At 45.1% G+C, this 21917-nt stretch overlaps 1 protein-coding gene across 4 annotated transcripts in view; it reads left to right on the top strand.

Annotated features, from left to right (window-relative positions):
• LOC137021686 (band 4.1-like protein 1) overlaps positions 1-21917 on the top strand; it is a 660940-nt gene that overhangs the window by 131681 nt on the left and 507342 nt on the right. For 3 of the 4 annotated variants that reach the window (XR_010895347.1, XM_067388496.1, XM_067388497.1), the window contains one exon: positions 18385-18494. Coding sequence is in view for 3 of the 4 variants with exons in the window: in XM_067388496.1 (XP_067244597.1) it covers positions 18393-18494 (102 nt within the window). In the remaining variant the exon portion in view is untranslated. Of the gene's footprint in view, positions 1-18381; positions 18495-21917 lie in introns of all 4 variants that reach the window. The other variant, XM_067388498.1, reaches the window with a different exon arrangement.

Here is a 21917-nt window from a genome sequence, read left to right as displayed (position 1 = left end):
TGCTTTGCCCTTGTTTGTAAACACTGCTGTGTTTTAATAAAAAGCTGCAAATGGATCCGCACTCTGTTGACCCTTCATTACAGAAGACTTCGCCACCCGGTGATCCAGCAGCTCTAATACAGATTTCCTCCGAGCTCTCAGCTCAAGCCAACCAGCTAGCGATGCATCACCATCAGCTGAGTCGACTAACTTCATTAACGGAGGAATTAGTAAAGACACTGCAGGGCCTACGGCTCAACCCCACCGAGGTCGCCACGCCGCCTCCCATGGCGTCTGCCACACCAACCTTCCCGTCTCCTCCTGCTGTCAATCCCCGCCTGGCCCTTCCTGAGAAGTTTGACGGTACCCCGGCCAAATGTAAGGGCTTTCTGCTACAGTGCTCCCTGTATGTTAACCAACAGCCCTCTCTGTATACCACCGAGACGAGTAGAATATCATTTGTCTGCTCGTTACTGACGGGTAAGGCTTTGGACTGGGCTACTGCTGTTTGGAGGAATGACAGCTCAGTATTCCCCACTTTCACTGAGTTTCTGAAACAATTCAGAGAGGTGTTCGAACATCCTGCAGGCGGCCAGAGCCCGGGTGACCAGTTAATCTCTCTCACGCAAGGTAAAACAACAGCCTCTGAATATGCCCTGCAATTCCACACTCTAGCAGCTCAAACTAACTGGGTGGAGGATACACTGAAACTGCTGTTTCGTCGAGGGTTATCGCTGGAATTACAAGCAGAACTCGCTTGCCGCGATGAGGGAAGCTCACTAAACACGTTTATCGAACTTACTATTCACATTGATAACCTCCTTCGTACCAGGCGTCCTGCATGGATTCCCAGCGCAACCAACATTGCCCCTGAGGCCATGCAAATCGGATACACTCCACTTCTGCCGGAGGAGAGAGAGAGGAGACGGCAGATGCATCTCTGTCTATACTGCGGCCAGGCTGGCCACGTCAAGGCTAACTGTCCAGTTCGACCCACGTCAACCAGCTCCCGGGCGGTGAGTTCTCCTCTTCCCTCTGATTATGCATCTAACTGCCTCAAAATTCCTGTCCAGATCACCTTTCATGAACGGAACATACTCACTCACGCCCTGCTGGATTCTGGAGCTGCGGGAAACTTCATGTCTGACACGTTCATTAAAGATCACCATATCCCCTTAACTGACTGCCACTTTCCCTTAACAGTGGAGGCGCTAGACGGGAAACCCATTGGAGGAGGAAAGATCGCTCATATCACCGACGAACTTAAACTCCAAGTAGGAATCCTTCATCAAGAACCCATCCGCTTCTACGTCATCCACTCACCTAACAACCCCATCATCCTTGGTATACCGTGGCTTCGTATCCATAACCCACATATCTCCTGGAAGGAGGGTCAAATCCTGCAGTGGGACACTCTTTGCCACCAAAACTGTTTAAAACACGTCACTCCTTTACCCATTCGCTCTGTGGAAATACAGGAAACCGTCCCTGGACAGCTTGACATCCCAGCTGAGTACACAGACCTGGCCATAGCCTTTAGCAAACAAAAAGCTACAGAATTACCACCTCACCGACCTGGAGACTGCGCTATAGACTTGCTACCCGACACCTCGCCTCCTAAAGGCAGAATTTTTCCCCTGTCACAACCAGAATCCGCGGCCATGAAAGCTTACATTGAGGAGGAACTAGCCAAAGGTTTTATTCGACCATCCACGTCCCCTGCATCATCAGGGTTCTTCTTTGTTAAAAAAAAGGATGGAGGTCTGAGACCCTGCATTGACTATCGAGGTCTGAACGAGATCACAGTCAAGTTTCGCTACCCATTACCATTAGTACCTGCCGCTCTGGAGCAACTAAGACAAGCCAGATACTTCACGAAACTCGACCTCCGCTGTGCCTACAACCTCTTTCGGATACGTGAGGGGGACGAATGGAAGACTGCATTCTCCACAACCACCGGTCACTATGAGACCCTTGTTATGCCGTTCGGGCTCTCCAACAGTCCATCCGTCTTCCAATCCTACATTAATGATGTGTTCAGAGACATGTTGAACCGTTGGGTTATCGTCTACATCGACGACATCCTCATATATTCCAATACACTGGAGGAACACATACAACATGTTCGGGCCGTGCTACAAAGACTCATCCAATACCAGTTATACGCAAAAGCAGAGAAGTGTGAGTTCCACCAGACTTCAACCTCCTTCCTGGGGTATGTTATCAGTCAAGACGGCATCGCAATGGATGACACGAAGGTGAAAGCCGTACTGGACTGGCCGATACCACGCACGCTAAAGGAACTACAGAGATTCCTGGGCTTCGCTAATTTCTACAGGCGCTTTATACGAGGCTTCAGCAGTGTTGCAGCCCCTTTAACTTCCATGACTAAGCGTCACATATCTCGGCTGCACTGGTCCCCAGAGGCAGAGGCGGCTTTTAAAGGATTGAAGGAACGGTTCACTACAGCTCCCATACTCTGTCATCCTGATCCTGAAAGGCCCTTCATCGTCGAGGTTGATGCCTCCAACACGGGCATTAGTGCCATTCTTTCCCAACGCCAAGGTACCCCAGAGAAAATGTTTCCTTGTGCTTTTTACTCCAGAAAGTTATCCGCGGCTGAACGTAATTATGATGTGGGAGATCGTGAATTGCTGGCAATGAAGGCGGCGCTGGAAGAATGGCGTCATTGGTTGGAGGGAGCCCAACATCCATTCACGGTACTCACGGACCATAAAAATCTAGAGTACCTCCGCTCAGCCAAACGGCTTAACCCTCGCCAGGCTCGGTGGGCAATGTTCTTTACTCGCTTCCAGTTCAAGGTGACATACAGACCTGGGTCCAAGAACACGAAAGCCGACGCACTATCCCGGCAAGCTGAACACCTAGAACGTACTGAACACGCAGAACATATCATTCCTGACACTCTGCTTCTCGCACCCGTCCAGTGGGATGTAATATCCGAGATCACACAGGCCAACGAACAGTCTGCTCCTCCAGCTACATGTCCCCCTAACCGTCTGTTCGTACCAGTTGCTCTGAGAGAGAGGCTCCTGCATCATGTTCACGATTTGCCCAGCTCTGGACACCCAGGAATTACCGCCACTCACCACCTCTTGCAAAACCGGTTCTGGTGGGACACCATGCTCCGTGACGTCACCCAGTTCATTCACCACTGCACCGCTTGTCAGACATCCAAGACACCACATCAATCTCCCGCTGGCCTGCTTCAGCCACTACCCATTCCACAACGTCCCTGGTCACACATAGCCATAGACTTTGTAACCAATCTCCCACTGTCACAGGGCAACACCACCATACTCACGGTTGTTGACAGATTCTCCAAAGCCTGCCGCCTCATTCCCCTTCCTAAACTTCCCACTGCCTTCGAGACTGCGGAACTACTATGCAACTTCGTGTTCAGGTTCTATGGGCTGCCTGAGGATATCGTGTCAGACAGGGGACCACAATTTACCTCTCGTGTGTGGGCAGCGTTCTTTAAACAACTGAACGTCAATATCAGCCTGACATCGGGCTACCACCCAGAATCTAATGGCCAGACAGAACGGCTAAACCAGGAGATCACACGGTTCCACCGCACCTACTGTCAGCAGAACCAGGCTGAATGGAGTCGGTATTTGATGTGGGCGGAGTATGCCCAGAATTCTCTGAGAAAACCGGCCACGGGTATCACTCCCTTCCAATGTGTCCTCCGACTAAGACTTCCATCCAAGAAACTCAGTCCCAGGTTTGTAGGGCCTTTCCAAATTGTTAAACAGATCACTCCTGTCTCTTTTCGGTTAAGTTTACCTGCTAACTATCGTGTTTCTCCCACTTTCCATGTTTCGCTGCTGAAACCCTCCGGGGGTCCGAGAGGAGAACCAGAGGTAGCCGAGGGCTGTCATCCCCCACCGCTGGTAATTGAGGGCGAGGAGGCTTACCAAGTTCGGGAACTGCTCGATTCCAGGCGTCGGGGTCAGAGACTACAATACCTGGTCGACTGGGAGGGGTACGGACCGGAGGAGCGATCCTGGGTCAACCGGGATGATATCCTAGACCCCACACTCATGGAGGAATTCCATCGGACGCACCCGGAGAGGCCGGCCCCTCGACCACGTGGTAGACCCCGGCGTCCGCCTCCTCGCGTCTGGAGCCGCTCGCAGGGTGGGGGCTCTGTCATGAATGTGGCTCCCTCGTCTCATCCTCCGGACCGCCGGAGGGAGCCATCACCGGAATACTGAATCTCATTCGGACTCCATTACCCATAGGCCCTCATTCCTGGGACTGATTGCACACACACCTGCACGGCATCACACACACCCTATATAACACACACACTTGCATTCATACATCGCGAAGTCTCGATTTGCTACGGTGGTCATTTCTGAGCGTTATTCCCTGGACTGTTATTTCGTTGTTTCTTGGACTGTTACTCTCTGCTGAACCTTTGCTGCCTACCCCGATCTCTGCCTGTGCCCTGGACTGTGTTTGTTTGCCGCCTGTCTTGATCTCTGCCTGTGACCCGACTCTGATTCTCTGCTGCCAGCCTCGACCCCTGCCTGTCCCTGTTTACGGTACTGCTTTGCCCTTGTTTGTAAACACTGCTGTGTTTTAATAAAAAGCTGCAAATGGATCCGCACTCTGTTGACCCTTCATTACACACAGTGTGGGCATTACTAATGCCAAAAAGGCACTTGAGTGGCAAACGGTGGCAGACGCCGTAAATGCTGTAGCCTCACAACCTCGGGCCGTGGCCGAAATAAAAAAGAAATGGTCGGACATCAAAGTCGAGGCAAAAAAACGTCTAGCGCTCCATCGCCAGAGTGTGTCTGCCACGGGTGGGGGAAAGGGGACACCGGAGCTGACCCCTCTTGATGAGAGACTGGCGGCAATTATTGGGGAATCCCTATTAAGTGGAGTGGTGACTGAGGCGGAGTGGTGACTGATGGGGTTCAGGGTCGGGGCCAACACAGCAATCGGCACCAGGGGGTAGAGGCATGTTTTTAAGCTGTGCCACATTGTGTAGCACAGCACATGCCAGCACGATTTGGCACACCTTTTCAGGCGTGTACAATAACCTCCCTCCAGTGCAGTTGAGGCAGCGCCATCTGCCCTTAAACAGGCCGATGGTGCGCTCCACTATAGCGCGAGCTCGGCTGTGGCACATGTTGTAGTGCCTTTCCTCTGCACTATGTGGGTTGAGGAAAGGCGTAAGCAGCCACTGTTTGAGGGGATATCCACTGTCCCCTGCAAGGATAGTGAAAGGGTTAAGACATTGAAGTACATTAAAATGTGAATGTCTATAATCAAACGTACCTAGAAGCCAGCCATCACGTATAGCACCAGCCTCGAGTCTGCGTCCAACACTGCTGTGTCTTAAAATAAATGAGTCATGGGTTGACCCAGGCCACCGAGCTACTACATAAGTGAGCAACATGTCTGCATCACAAATAATTTGGACATTGATTGAATGAAAATGCTTTCGATTAATGAAAGTATTTTCATTAACGTTCGGTGCCCTTATGGCAACATGAGTGCAGTCAATAGCACCGATGACATTTGGGAAACCATACATAGCTGCAAATTGAGCTTTCTTGTTTGCCTGTTCACCCGCCGTGTATGGAAACTTTATGGAATCATGGGACGAAGCTATTATGCCTTTTAACACGTCTGGCATTACCCGGCTAAGGGTCGGCTGAGATATTCCTGACCTGTCAGCCAATTCCCTCTGAAAAGTGCCAGTCACCAGGAATCCTAGTGTTGTTAGGACTTGAAGTGGGACTGGCACGGCGTGGTTCCTCCGAGTGCTCCTCTGTAACGCCGGGCCCAAAAGCCCGCAGAGGTCCAACAGGACGGCTCGAGGAAGTCGGAACCGGCTCATAAGCCACTCGTCCTCGTTTGCCAGCAAGTCTTCTTGCTGTCTAAAGATGCGTTCACTCAAAATTCTTCCATTTGCCACATCTTCTAAGAGCGCAAGATCAGCCATTGTGCGTCATTACGCATTGTGATGGGGCATTTTATTTCCATCCATTTAATTGCATCTGACAAGCTACAGATGTCGGTAATAATCGACGTGGAAATGGGAAATTGTTCAGCGCAAATGTAATTTCTTGTTGCTTTCTGAATGGTTGAGACATACGCCATACATTGTTTTATAAAAAATAAAACAAACTAAAGGCATATGCATGAATACCATAATTCCGTAGCTTATGAAGAAATGTTTTACTATGAAAACAACTTTCCCCAGTGGACAATTAATACATCTATCTATCTATCTATCCATCTATCTATCCTTAATTATCTATCTATCTATCTATCTATCTATCTATCTATCTATCTATCTATCTATCTATCTATCTATCTATCGATCTAACTATATCATCTATCTATCTATCTATCTATCTATCTATCTATCTATCTATCTATCTATCTATCTATCTATCTATCTGTCTATCTATCTATCTATCTATCTATCTATCTATCTATCTATCTATCTATCTATCTATCTATCTATCTGTCTGTCTGTCTGTCTGTCTGTCTGTCTGTCTGTCTGTCTGTCTGTCTGTCTGTCTGTCTGTCTGTCTATCTAATTGCAACTATATCTGCTCCGCCAGACGGACACATTGACGAGAATATCAGTTTTGTACATTATTTCATTCTGTTAACTATATTATTTATGAGGATGAATTGCACAACATGCCAATATTATTGCAGAACATATTTCACTTTTCTTTTTGCAAATATGTGTTAATTTGCATTTCTGTTGTAATCTTCGTTTGATTTTGTTTGTTTTACACTGCAGATCGATCAAACGGGTGTTCGTGTAGGCTGTTAATTGTAAGACTTGCTTTGTGAAGTCTTCATGTTATTTATGAGAGGCAGTATTGTCATTTTCACTTTCACTTTCACGTGTTTCTTCCATCTGCCGACGGTGTCGCCATTTCTCATTTCACCCGTTTTTGTGCGTACGCCTGGGTCAGAGCTTGCGTGAAGGACCGCACATTTTCCCGTCAAGTTTGCTTTTTATAAATACCAATTATTGCGTAGAGAGTGGCGTACGCCTTCTTTTGTGCGTACGCAACGTTTATAAATGAGGCCCCAGATCAGACTGGTAGTTGCTTAAGCTTGGCTCTAATCCCTTTAAGACTATGTATGCCTGGCTACACACCGAATGGGCCTAGGCCTGTACTCTCCTGTAGTTAAACAAATGCTTGCGTTTGAGCAGTTATTGATTCTGACTGATAATAAACACCTCCGATCCACACTCAGGATGAACAAACATGTCCGTGGTCGTCACGCAGCCCAGCAATGTGCTGCAACGGAACACCCAACACTCTCCACGCGACCCATAAGCTTTGCCAGATAAAAGGCCTAATTATGGCATCAACTGGTACTGCTTCATTGAAAATACTGGAACTAACTTACACACTTAGGTAAGTTGAATGAATACCTTTCTGAAGGACAGCAGTGAAATCTGATACTGAAATTTTTTATAAAACATGACGTAACTCTCTGTTCATCCCGTATGAAGTAGTGTATATTTCCCCCCCAAAAATATGTAGCTGCTCACATACTTAGTATGCTAAGTGAATATATGTTGCATTTTAATCAAGAGTTATCGACCCGTGGTTAGCAGATAACTGAACTATGTTACTCGATAGCGAAACATACTTCTGCTAGCATTCTGCAAGCTGTTGATATTCGCTAATATGGTCATTTGTTTTAGCATGCTGCTGCTGCTAAAATATTAGGAATTGCTGTAGCTCTATTTCATGCCAAAACCTAGTGAAGCCCATTTCACTTTAGAGTTTAGCAAGCTATTTTTCTGTATCCTTACAACATATCTGCTTGCTGCTCCAAATGTGATGCATATACGCTAGCTGCTAAAATGCATATCGATCACTGTAGTTTAGGAAGTTGACATGATTTAAACCTTGTGTATGACACTTGAAGAAATTGAAGCAGACTAAGCATTGTGCATTGTGCAATAACATAAGAAAATCTGTTTTCTTATCTTAGATGTTGACTTTCAGAGGATTTCCAAAAGCATTCAGCTCATAACAGAGCTTTCACATTGTGCAGCTTGTCGATCGCAGGCTAGGGTACGATATATATATATGGTTGCGTGGATTTGAAAATACTTCTGATTGGCTGGTGCCACGGCATAGAAAGAACCATCAGCACTCGGTTAGAGTTTCATGCCTGAACTCTGTACTAATAATAAACACTGCCTGGCCAAAAATTTGCTGTTTGGATTTGTAGGCAAATACTAAGAGTTATGGCTGGATCATTATTGCTTTGATATTTCAGGATGACAAAGCCAAGATTATAAATGATATAAAAATCTAAAATTTTAAAACTTGGACATGTTGTAAACAAAGATGAAAAAAAAAAAAAAAAAAAAACTAGTGACCTTTAATTTGGAGTGAATTGAAAACACAGTATCCAGTGCTCATAGTAATGACAATAAATATTGAATAAATATCAAAACTTCTCCAGGCCCCAAAACAGCCTCCAGAGGGTTAATAATAATAATAATACTTTTCATATAGCACCTTTCCATTGCTCAAGGACGCTTTACAAAGGAGATACAAAGAATAGGTAATAATCACAGACAACAGGTAATAAAGACAGACAATAACAGAAGATTAAACAAGGATAGTACAAAGACAGTAAAATGGGCCATTATATAGACAGGGTAAGACACAGCAGCATATAATCATGGACAGAGGAAAACAGAGCACAACTTATAACTGGTAACATTCAGAGAATAAATGGGTTTTGAGTAGGGATTTGAATTCAGAAATATTAATAGTACAGCAGAGTGACCTAGGGAGGGAGTTTGGGTGCAGTAACGTTAAATGATCTGCCTCCCATAGAAGAGCAGCAACACAGAGGGACTGAGAGAAGGCCAGATTCAGATGAACGAAGTGATCGGGTTCGGTGTAGGGAAGAAGCAGATTACAGAGTTAACTAGGAGCCAAGCCATTCGATGATTTGAACGTGAGCATGAGTATTTTGTACTTGATATGATAGGTCACTGGAAGCCAGTGGAGATGAAACAGAATAGGGCTGATATAGGCAGAATGCTTGGTGTGGGTAAGTATTCTTGCAGCAGAGTTTTGAATATATTGCAGTCTGGTGATGGAGCTAGCAGGCAAACCAATGAAAAGGGCATTAGAGTAGTCAAGACAGGATGAAATCAAAGCATGGATAACTGTTTTACAATCTTTAACACTAATGAAAACAACACTAATTACTTTATTGCATCAGAGATGTTTAACTTTGCTCACAGGTGATTAGTCCAGTTTCAGTTTGAGATTTCTTACCCAGGGGTCTATATCATAAAGCTGGCTTAGGCACCATGAAAGTGGCTTGGATTTTAGTGGTGTTCATCACCATAGTAACTTATGCTTTATGGTTAACCTGCCCTGGGGAATTTTGGTTTTGGGGAAAAAATCTCAAACCCAAATTGGACCAATCAGCTGTGTGCAAAGTGACACTACTATGATGCAATAAAATCACTCCTCCAGGTTCTTTTGCTCCAAATTAAAGGTCACTATATAGTAAAATATTTTAAATACATAATTGTCTGGCTTTTGGCAGTTATTTATTATTATTATTAATTCATATGATTTAAATATGGTTTATATTATCATTATAACCTTAATCCATTACTGAACAATTTTAGTTAACAATTATTATTAAAGTTCCCTGTTATGTTTTTTCGAATATTACCTTTTTATGCAGTGTAATGTAACTTTGTGAATGTAAAAGGTCTGCAAAGTTTTATAGATCAAGGTGCACAACAAATAAATGTATTGTTGTACTGTTGTTTTGAAATGCTGGTGTTAAGGCACCTGTAAATTCTCAGCAAATCTGACAGAGAAAGCTTACAGAGCCTGCGGACAGGCCGCCTTCTGCCTTGCATGCCATGGCCCTGCTATAGGTCTATCAGGCCAAAGCGTTCATGGACATGCCCCAGGGTGGGCTTGATCAACAGCTGTTGGGGGAGCTGCGTGCCGCCACCGAACTCGCTCTCCGGGCGACTAAGGTGATGGCTCGCTCCGTTGGTCAGGCGATGTCTACGTTAGAAGTTCAGCAGTGGTCGAAAGCTTCACCCAGCAGTTCTCGGCTGCACAGAAACAGACTGAGTTTATCAAACACATCCTGCCCCGGCAGTCCGCTGCTGCCTCCACCCCGCTGCCGGCTGCACAACCTCAGTCTGCTCATCGCTGAGGGCACCCGCATGCGTCATCCTCTGCCCCTGCTAAGTCTGCAAAGCAGCAGCCTCCACCCGCCAGACGGCAGGGAGACTTTGAGTGAAACTAAACAAGCCAATGGAATAGGCATGCAATATTTGCATAATGTGCACAGCCCCTGCCAGGTGGGTACAAATACGGATGCAATCACAGTCTGTCTTTCGCTTCTGAGCCAACCTGTGTGTTCCTGCTATTAGACTGAGAGTGACTTCTCAAGCCTTTGAAGAGCTGTTGTTTTGAAATGCTGGTGTTAAGGCACCTTACAGCAAAGCCGCAAGCTTTCCAGAGTGAGCTTCTCTTTGTGATTTAGGCTGGTTCCTCTGTGTGTGGAAGTCAGTGAGTGGTGTACCTGCAGTCACATCACGGCTGTTCCCTGTGTGCTTGAGCACAAAGAACAAGAGCTGAATTTCCCCCTTCTAAAAGAGCTTCACAGATGAACACTGCGTCCTTTTCAACATGTCATTTTGTCTGTGCATTACTGGATGCAGTCGTTCCCTGGTCCCCGCGGATGGTCACAATCACTGTGTCACATGCCTGGGCATTCAGCATGCTGAAGCAGCTTTTGTGGATAGTTCATGTTCTCACTGCGGGAACATGACTATCTCTGTGTTGAGGTATAGACTCTTGTTCCTTGGTTCAGCTGCGCTACCTCCCTCCGGGCTTTCCCGGGCCGCCGAGAAGGTCGGGCTCATCTAGAATCCTCCACCGCGTCCCAAACCTTCTCGGCTGAACGACTGGTATCTCGGGGCGGCCCGCACTGGTCCTCGGCACCCTGCCCCAGTACCTTTCTTTCCGGAGGTGCATGAGGAGGTGACCAAGTCGTGGAGAACGCCGTATAGTGTTCGTCACAGTTCTGGTCCCTCTTCCACCTTCACCACTCTGCATGGCGGGGAGGCTAAGGGGTATGCTGGGATCCCCCCAGTTGAGCGAGCCGCTGCGATGCAATTGTTTCCAGTTGCCGCTGGATGGCGCGGTGAACCGCTTCTGCCATCCCGGGCCTGTAAATTCTCGGCAAATCTGACAGAGAAAGCTTACAGAGCCTGTGGACAGGCCGCATTCTGCCTTGCATGCCATGGCCCTGCTATAGGTCTATCAGGCCAAAGCATTCATGGACATGCCCCAGGGTGGGCTTGACCAACAGCTGTTGGGGGAGCTGCATGCCGCCACCGAACTCGCTCTCCGGGCGACTAAGGTGATGGCTCGCTCCGTTGGTCAGGCGATGCCCTACGTTAGAAGTTCAGCAGCAGTCGAAAGCTTCACCCAGCAGTTCTCGGCTGCACAGAAACAGACTGAGGCTATCAAACACATCCTGCCCCGGCAGTCCGCTGCGGCCTCCACCCCGCTGCTGGCTGCACAACCTCAGTCTGCTCATCGCTGAAGGCACCTGCCTGCGTCATCCTCTGCCCCTGCTAAGTCTGCAAAGCAGCAGCCTCCACCTGCCAGACGGCAGGGAGACGGTCGCAGACTCTGTGCCCAGCCTGCTCAGACCTCAGCCAAGCCAGGTGGCAAGAGAACAAGGAAGCGGTCCTGAGATGGGCGACCTGGAGAAGAGGATGTCAGCTCTTCGTTGAGATGATGCCCGCATCTCTCCCTCCCCCAGAGGAGGGCCGGGGGGAATTTGTGTGTCGTATTGTCCCACCTTTTCACAAAGAGACCTGTTTCCCAACCCTCCAGGTCCCAAGAGGGCATGGCTGGCAGTGTGCGGTGCCCCGCCTCGCCACTCTCATCCCCTTCTCACCTCGCCAGCAGGTCCCAGTGTGTATGTTGAGGCCACCTCCCTTGCGCCGTCTCCCATACACACTGCCACCTCGTAGAGTCCGACCCCATTTCGGGCCACTATGCCATCCGAGTCGGGTCCCAGCACTCTGCCTCGCTGCCCCACATTTGTCTGTGGTGCCTTTGGTCCCGCTGGCTCGGAGTCTGGGAGCCTGGTTAGCACTTCCCAGCCTGTCCCGCTGGCTCATTCATACTGTCAGACTCGGCTATGCGATTCAGTTCGCCCGGCGTCCCCTGGTGTTCAGGGGTGTCCATTACACTCATGTGTTCCTTGACAATTCCTTGAACAAACACCTGTTCTCCGGGTGGAGATTGCTGTCCTCCTGGTGAAGGATGCAATCGAGCCGATCCCTCCAGCTGATATGAAGACAGGGTTCTACAGCCCCAGGGTTCTACTTCATTGTACCCAAGAAGGGCAGTGGGCTACGGCCAATCCTAAATCGGTCACTTCACAGGCTGCCATTCAAGATGCTTACGCAGAAACACATTTTCGAATGCATACATTCCCAAGGATTGGTTCACAGCGATCGACCTGAAGGACGCATACTTTCATGTCTTGATTCTGCCTTGACACAGACCATTCCTACGGTTTGCGTTCGGGGGTCAGGCATATCAGTACAAAGTCCTACCCTTCAGGCTGGCCCTGTCGCCCCGCGCCTTTGCGAAGGTTTCGGAGGTGGCCATTGTTCCGCTCAGTGAGCAGGGCGTTCGCATTCTCAACTACCTAGATGACTGGCTCATTCTGGCTAGCTCGCGAGAGCAGTTGTGCGAACACAGGGACATGGTGTTAGCTCACCTCAGCCGTTTGGGTCTTCGGGTCAACTGGGACAAGAGCAAACTCGCCCCTGGGCAGAGGATCTTTTATTTCGGTATAGAACAGCACGCCTCACAGTGGAACATGTCCAGTCAGTGTTGAACTGCCTGAGTTCGCTCAAGCGCAGTACAGCGGCCCCACTGAATATTTTTCAGAGGCTCCTGGGGCATATGGCATCCGCAGCCGCAGTCACGCCACTTGGATTGCTTCATATGAGGCCGCTTCAGCACTGGCTTCATGGCCAAGTCCCGAGATGGGCGTGGCAACGCGGTACTTTCTGTGCCCCTGTGACATACCCTCAATCAGTGGCTGGACCCTTCATTCCTGCGGGCACGAGAGGACCCCCAACCATTTTCGGTCAGTTCTGTGCTTTCCTTCCTGCAAGAGGACTTGGAGTGAAGGCTGTCTCCCTCCACCCTCAAGGTGTATGTTTCCACTATTGCCACACATTATGATGCAGTAGATGTTAAGTCTTTGGGGAAGCACAACCTGATCGTCAGGTTCCTGAGAGGGGCAAGGAGACTGAATCCGCCTCACCCTTCCTCTGTATCCTCTTGGGATCTCTCCCTGGTACTTACATCCCTCTGGGGTCATCCCTTCGAGCCTTTGCAGTCAGTGGAGTTAAAAGTACTGTCACTTAAGACCGTCCTCCTGGTTGCATTGGACTCAGTTAAGAGGGTAGGGGACTTGCACGCATTTTCGGTTGATAACGTGACTCTCACGTTATCCTGAGACCCCGGCCTGGATATGTGCCCAAGGTTCCTACCACTCCCTTCAGAGATCAGGTAGTGAACCTGCAAGTGCTGCCTTCGGAGGAGGCAGACCCAGCTCTGCTGTCACCTGTCAGATGAGTCTCCCCCTATCTCAGGCTGGAGCCATCCCAGGGACCCCATATGTGTACCCATGGCAAGTCCATATGTGTATTCCCACGTAATTCCTCCACTGCAGGGTAGGTTGTGGTCTCTGCAGCATCCCCTATGGGTTCTCTTCCCCAGTGTTGTCTAAGTCTTACTGTAGTGGGTCTTGCGGAACAGCAGTAGACCCTCTCAGTGTAAGCTCGCCCCCTTCTCCAACCCCAGGTGCGCTGGTGGCTGGAGCTTATGCTGGGCGCTGGAAGGGGTCAATAACTGTGGCGCTTTATTTGGGATCCCAATTCGTAGATCAGTACTGACTTACGTCGAGCGTGACCGACTGAAAGGGAACGTCTCGGTTACATATGTAACCCTTGTTCCCTGAAGGAGGGAATGGAGACGTACGTCCCTATTCCACAGTTCCTGTGCCTTCGCTGTAGTGCAGACTCAAGTTGTCTCCTCAGTGAAAAACAGAGTGCGATTGCATCTGCTTCGGTATTTATACCCACCTGGCGGGGGCAGTGCACATTATGTAAATATCGCACACCAATTAAATTGGCTTGTTTAGTTTCACTCAAAGCTGATAGGGCTCTCTGGCTATATCCCAATTCATCGGTCACTACTGACGTACGTCCCTCCTTCAGGGAATGAGGGTTACATACATAACCAAGACGTTTCTTTTACATACAGTACCTACAAAATAATGTAAATGTAAGAAATTTGCATAATGTCAGCTTCTGGTCTTCATTGGCTGCCTGTGAACAACGTCTGCTTTGACCCACCCTGAAACACTGTAGTTGTAGCTGAGGTCTGGAAGAGTTTGGTGTGTGTTGTCGACATGTTAATGCTGCAAATCCACTACGAAAAGAAGAGAACTCAGAGGAGAACTGAATTTCAGATATGGTAATAGGCGTTTCATTTCTGACACGTGCTGTAAGTGGTAGAGCAGACTGGGCAATCTGACCAATCAGAGCAGAGTAGGCTCTCAAAAAGGAGGGGCTTAGAGAGACTGAATCTTCAAACAAACAGCCAGACTCTTTGAGAAATGATGTAATGTGCAGTGTATATTATAAGAAAATAATGTGTTTTTTTTTAACCCTAATGCATGTAGATCTACTGTAGGAGACCTCCAAAACAAAAGTAGGAACCTTTAAAATAGCATAATAGGGACTTCAGTATAAATGTAATAATATGTACTTTAGAATCAACAGATAAATCTTTTATTCCTTCCTTGTCCATGTGACACCTCTTTGTCTTTAGGAATTCCAAAAGGCCCTTGTGGTAAGAAATAGAGGGAGTTGGAACAGTAAAGCAAATGTCTTTGTTTATTTTCAAATATCTTTGATTATTTTCAACCCTACATATATAAAAACTAACTTCGCAGCTTCAACTTGCATTGATAGCAAGATGTTCTTTTAGTTGTCTGCCTTCATATAGAAGTATTTTCTTCTTGCTGTGTAAATGCATTTAAATATTTTGCCTAAATATTTATATTGTATATTTTAAATCTAATCTTTTGCAAAATTGAGAAGTGAATCACGCTTATTCTCTAGCGTGAAGATGATCATAGTTTCTCTGTATTTCAAGGCATGTGATTGGTTGTTCACTACTGATGTCACACTTTTATGTGCATAATCCATGAACTGAGTTGACAGTGAAAGTTGATGATCAGCATCATCGTACCAACACAGCCTGAATGGATTGGTTTGGTTTTGTCAACTCAAAACTAATTCTATAACCCTGAGTTCAATAAATGGTGTGATTTAGCACTAACAGCAGAGTAGTTTTTTCATTGGCCAATACTGATATGTAGAGAACTGTGTAATAGGGCTGGGCGATAAAACGATAACGATATGTATCGCGATAGACACATGATCGATATCAATAAAAAATGTGTTTGATAAAAAGTTCAATATTTTTTATATTCTTCGTCGGAAGAAAACAGGTTGCGAAGCAAGTTTGGTTGCATTAACAAAGGCACTCGCTCTCTGGTAACCTAGCAACATAGGGAGTGACACGCTAACAGCCAATCATGTAACAGTATCAATTTTGTCTCGTGCTGGTCTGCTGGATTCCTCTTCAGTAACTGGCGACTGATAAGCAGAAAATGAGTGCCGCAGCGAGCGAGGAAATTGTAAATAAAAGAGGAAAAGTGTTCATTGTGACTTTAGACTAGGGTGACCACCTGACTATTGATCTGTTGCAGGACAGTAGATGTGATTTTGCAGGACAATGCGGGACATGAGAATAAATTTACAACTATTTCGTTATGTAAATATGATTTACATTTGTTGGCAAACTTGGCATATGCGCCGATTAATGTTTCTGCCATTCTAATGTGGGTGCCCACACTATAATGTTGTGCTTATGGCAACATTAAATCCTGGAGAGAATACAATTCTAGATTCACGGCTGCACATGCAGGAGGACAAAATTTTGAGCGAGCAGATATGAGCAAGAGCGTGCGCGCGTCCAGTTTTGTGCAAGGGAATCCGCCTGTGAGTTGAGAGATTGCTCGCGCATTTGATGCACGCTCAACATTTTTCAATATAATAACGCCATAGAACCTGCATTAGATGAAATATTAACGAGAGAAGAAAGTCGTGTCTGAATTTCGCAATTTTGTATTGGTTAAAACAGAGAAATGGAGAATATCTTGTTTTTCTGTAGGTGCTCGACCATTTCCGTGTGTGGCGCTTGATCGCCGCCGTTCGTTGGAAATATTTAACATCAGGATGGATGATTACATGCTTTAACCCTCAGGGGTCTGAGGAATTTTGGGACCCTGGAGAAGTTTTGACATGCCCTGACATTTGTGCTTTTTTCAGTTGTTCATAAACATATTAATGGAAAAAGTGTCATTACACTGTATTCAGCACAAACTAGGCTACCGTATGTGAGGAACATGTATGTACATGTTTGTGTTTTTGAAGGAATAACGTTTATGCGTGGTTATTGAAAAAACAAAAACTTAAGTCACTGAAATAAAGCCAAAAAATTTATATTAAATCTTTGTTCACAAGACTTCTGGGTATTTGAGGTTGTAGACTAGAGTTTTTGCTTCAAAATGAGGTAAAAATTATGCTGCCTGCTTGTTCATATAAAACAATAGAGAGATTTAAATTTTCTAAAACATCTTTGGTCAAGAAACACAGTATGCGTGGAGGCGTGAATAATCATGAATAATGGGTGATTCTCACCTGAGAAGACAAAAGAATCGCATAAAGATGCTCTAATGACCTGCATAAATAATGAGCTCTTTCAGACAGGTAGGCTGTGAAAAAACCCTTTTGATCATGTCTCAAATCTCATCATGGTGTAAATCAAACATACAGAAAAAACAGCAATACTGTGATATATTATTACAATTTAAAATAATGGTATTCTATTATATTCTTTAAAATATAATGTATTTCTGTGATGCAAAGTGTCTGAAAAGTCATGTTACCTCTATGGCATTTCATATAGGCTTTTAGCTTAAAAGCATGCACATTTGGAGAAATATTGATGGATTCTCATATGTTTGTCAATTTTCTATACAGAGGATTAATATTTATTCAGGATTTATTGTCATTATTATGAGTGCTGGATGCTGTGTTTTCAATTCATACTTGCAGCCGGAGGGCGCTCTGCCCCTTTTGTCCACAAATGCCTGCTAAAGAAGAATCGGCAATCCAGGAACTATGGCTATAACTATGGCTATTCAAAACACTAAAGACAATAAATACACAATTGAGACGATGTATGCATGTATTGACTCAGAATTTGCGTCTGAATAGCGCTTGCTCCGTGGGCGTGGCCGCATTAGCGGATACTGAGCTGAATCATGGACTTCTGACTTGGCTCTCTTTTCGTACAGATTACATAAACACAGAATATTTGTTTTCGATTTGACTTACACAATTTAAAACCTGATATTTCAACATTTTTTAGACATAAGTCTGATTTTTTTGTGATTAGTATTCACTAAGTTACAGTTAATTTTCTGAGAACTATCAGATTGGAGTTCGTACAGAGGGATATGAGAGATCATGTATCATGTTAGTTGTTACTCTGAGTGTACACTTGACGATATTCCACAGATTAAAATGGTGTATAACTCTTAATTGTATGTGCAACATTTACAGAGTATTTTGAGTCTCTTTCACACTGGTTAAAAAAAAAAAAAATGCGGTGATCACGCCCTGTGACGCCGACACAAGGGAGTTAAATCATCGATTTGAGCAGCTTTGAGCAGCACTTGAAGTTCTTATCCAGTATGTGAGATGAAATCCTTGCTGGTGTAGTTGTGTTTACTGACTTATATTTCTTATTGTGGTTGTAATTTCAGGGATTCAAAAAAAAAATACAGACATAAATGAAATGCAGGACACTACTTAAGTCTTACGCAGGACAAAGCTCCTGTTTTAGGGTGGTCACCCTACTTTAGACTTATGCTTACATTTTAATTATTTGAGTTTTCCATGGTTGTTGACATTTCTGTCTTAATAACTGAGGGGATTGTGATCAGAGGAAGATTACGTTTAAAATAAAAATGTTTAAATGTAATATATTTTTCTCCTGGTCCTTATTTTAAATGGGTCATAAAAAAAATCAATAATTATCGATATTGACCGATATGAAACACTGATATTGTGATACAGTTTTCAACCATATTGCCCAGCCCTACTGTGTAATAAATAAACAACTTTTTCTCCAGTAGACGTGACTATGAGGACAGAGACAGGACCTGAGACTGAGGTGCCATCCCAAAATAAGGGTACTGAAGTTACCATTCCAGAGTCAGCCTCACATGGTAAAATGGTGAAACAGGTAGGTAATTGTTTTTAATGTCCAACTAATATAGTTAGGAATAAAGTAAAAAATGTTAATAACAGTTAACATAGTTAGTTAAGACAAGTCTTATTAAAGTCTGAAATTATTGAGAAAAAAAAATACATTTTTATAAAATAAAAAATAAAAAATATTTTACAAAATAATAAATAAAAAATATTTTTTACAAAATAATAAATAAAAAACATTTTTTACAAAATAATAAATAATATATATATATATATATATATATATATATATATATATATATATAATATACACACACACACACACACACACACACACACACACACACACACACACACACACATTATATTACCAACAGTTCTGGGACGCCTGCCTTTATGTGCACATGAACTTAAATGACATCCCATTCTTAATCCGTAGGGTTTAATATGGAGTTCAGGGAACAGGGTTACAGTGAAGTAACCCGGGGAGTTCCCTTTCAAAAGCTTTACTCGAGCTGCACTGTGTGTCCAGACCCCAGGCTGTGAAGTGTGTCACATAACACAGAGAGTCTCAGACACTAGTTTGTGATGCTGACTCAAGGATGCCAGAGCCCGGAGTAACATGAACATCCAAACTATAAAACTTTATGAATGTGTGCTTTATGAAAGGACAAGCCTGCCACATCACAAACATTTGTAAGGGGGCGCCCCCTGCCAAAAGTCTAGAAGAGGCAACCCCACTGGTGGAATGAGCCCTGATGCCTGTTGGCAAAGTGTGAGCACGTGCCTCATAGGCAAGGGAAAATCCAGAACTCTCACCCAATGTGACATTGTCTGTTTCGTGGCGGCCGCACTCCTGTTATGGCCGCCATAACAAACAAATAGTTGCTCTGACTTATGCAACTGGCTAGTTCAGTGGATGTAGATCTTAAGAGCACAGACTGGACACAGTCTGTGAAGTCTCTCCTGCATATTGAACAGCGGAGGGCAGAAGGCTTCAAGAGTGACCGGATGCAAGTTCAAGAAAGGAACCTTTGGCAGATAGTCAGGATGAGGATGCAAAATAGCTTTCACCATTCCTGGGGCAATGCCTAAACAGGATGACACAATGGACAGAGCCTGCAAGTCCCCAATTCTCTTTAGAGAAGTTATAGCCATTAGGAAAACTCTGAAAATGGTAAACAGGTTGTCAGAAACTGACTGTAATGGTTCAAAGGGGGTCTCAACCAGACCCTCTAGGACTATTGCTAGGTCCCATGAAGGGATCCTGGTTCTAGAAGGAGGCTTAAGCCACCTTGCTCCTCGAACGAAGCGAGAGAGCCACGATCACATTGTGGGTGCTACCCCTTTGCAATAAGCAAAGCGAACGCAAAGCACTTAAACTGTGAACATTCACAGTGCTTGCACTCGCCCTGTTACAACACAAGGGCAGCGTGCTCTTCCCCAAACAAACAAAAAAATACTGGTGTGTGTCCGATTTGGAGATGGAACGTGAACACAGAGACACACACCATTTGCTTTATTCAGCCATGACTTTCTCTCAAATATATAATATATATGTGTGTTCACTTTTCACTTGTCAAACAGAGTTGAAAAAGGAACAAGGGGAGAGAAAGTTCTGCGCACTGCCTGTTATATCTAACTCCTAACAAAGTGATGAAGGAAGGAAAGAGTTTGAGCAGAGCTGCTTCACACACACTTCACAGTATGGCCTCTGAAGACAAAAGACCTGCAGACGCACCTGTGGCGGATCTAATTATAGCCTCTCATACAACGCATTCCAATGATGTCACGTAGGCTATGAATACAGGTCAATTTCATTGATGTTGTTTTACACATATTCACAGCTGGTCATGACTAAAGATGTTCCCATAGTGCTGAATAAAGTGCAGCTTGAGTAAAGTTTTGAAAAGGAACAGCTTCAACTCTTCTGGGAAGGCTTTCCACAAGGTTTAGGAGTGTGTTTATGATTGTTGACAATTCTTCTAGAAGTGCATTTGTGAGGTCAGACACTGTGGCCCGTTCTTCGTACATCGCTAACTCGGTTAGCTGGATTTGATTGATGGCGATTTGGCATGATCTTGGATTGTTTGGTTCTTCAACGCTCATCCTGGACTTGCTGCCATAGCAACAGGTCCGTAAGCTTAAACCTGCTCGTGAGCAGGCTTATGTCATGTAAACATTATTAGATTGCATTTTAGTGGAATTGATACTTAAAATCTGTCCCAGCCACTGCTAATTTATTTCAAGAGTACTCTACTTATCCAGGGACAATAATTTAAAATGATAATAATTTACAAATTAATTTGAAAATAATATTATAAATGTTGTGTAGTCTATAATACTATAGGCACAGCCAGTTTTACTCATTGAAAGATTTATTGGTCCCACTTTATATTAAGTGGCCTTAACTACTTTGTACCTACATTTAAATTAATCATTTGATACAGTGCACTTATTGTGTACATACATGTTTTTACATTGCACTTATATTTTAAAAACACCTGCATGTGTCATGATGTAATGTCATGTTGTTCGCTTGGCTGTTTCATTATAAAGGTCCAGAAATTCGTCAAGCTTTTTATCAGGTGTCTTTTCTAATTATATGATGTCATTACGTTGTTTTCCTGCCGCCAGCCAATCGCTGCATTGCTGATTGTGGTTTCGGTATCGATACATCTGCCCTTTTCAAAGAACATGAGAACGCGCAATAATCTCAAACAACTTAATCCTTATATTTTAATCCATTCCACAAATTTGTTTGAAGAACCAAATTAGCCAAAGATCAGTTATCACGATTAGAAGATCTAGCATCTGTCAAATCATCTCACATGTATTTAGCGAGGTATGAAGAGTGGACCCCTGATGTTGGACGAGAAGACCTGGCTTGCAGTCTCCGCTCTGATTCATCCCAAAGGTTTTATCGGGTTGAGGTCAGGACTCTGTGCAGGCCAGTCAAGTTCCTCCACACTAAACTCGCACATCCATGTCTTTATGGACCTTGCTTTGTGCACTGGTGTGCAGTCATGTTGGAACAGGACAGGGCCACCCCCAAACTGTTCCCACAATGTTGGGAGCATGAAAATGTCTTGGTATGCTAAAACATTATTCCTTTCACTGGAACTAAGGGGCCAAGCCCAACCCCTGAAAAACAACCCCAAACAATAATCCCCCTCCACCAAACTTTACACTTGGCACAATGCAGTCAGGCAAGTACCATTCTCCAGGCAACCTCCAAACCCAGACTCGTCCATCGGATTGCCAGACAGAGAAGCATGATTCATCACTCCAGAGAACAAGTCTCCACTGCTCTAGATTCCAGTGGTAGCGTGCTTTACACCACTGCATCCAATGCTTTACATTGCACTTGATGTAAGGCTTGGATGCAGCTGCTCAGCCGTGGAAACCCATTCCATGAGGCTCTCTATGCACTGTTCTTGAGCTAATCTGAAGC

Source organism: Chanodichthys erythropterus, chromosome 6 (genome assembly GCF_024489055.1).
Source record: "Chanodichthys erythropterus isolate Z2021 chromosome 6, ASM2448905v1, whole genome shotgun sequence".
In the NCBI taxonomy this organism is placed as follows: domain Eukaryota; kingdom Metazoa; phylum Chordata; class Actinopteri; order Cypriniformes; family Xenocyprididae; genus Chanodichthys; species Chanodichthys erythropterus.
The sequence above is the reverse complement of the archived record's forward strand: the minus strand, read 5'-3'. Positions and strand labels throughout refer to the sequence as shown.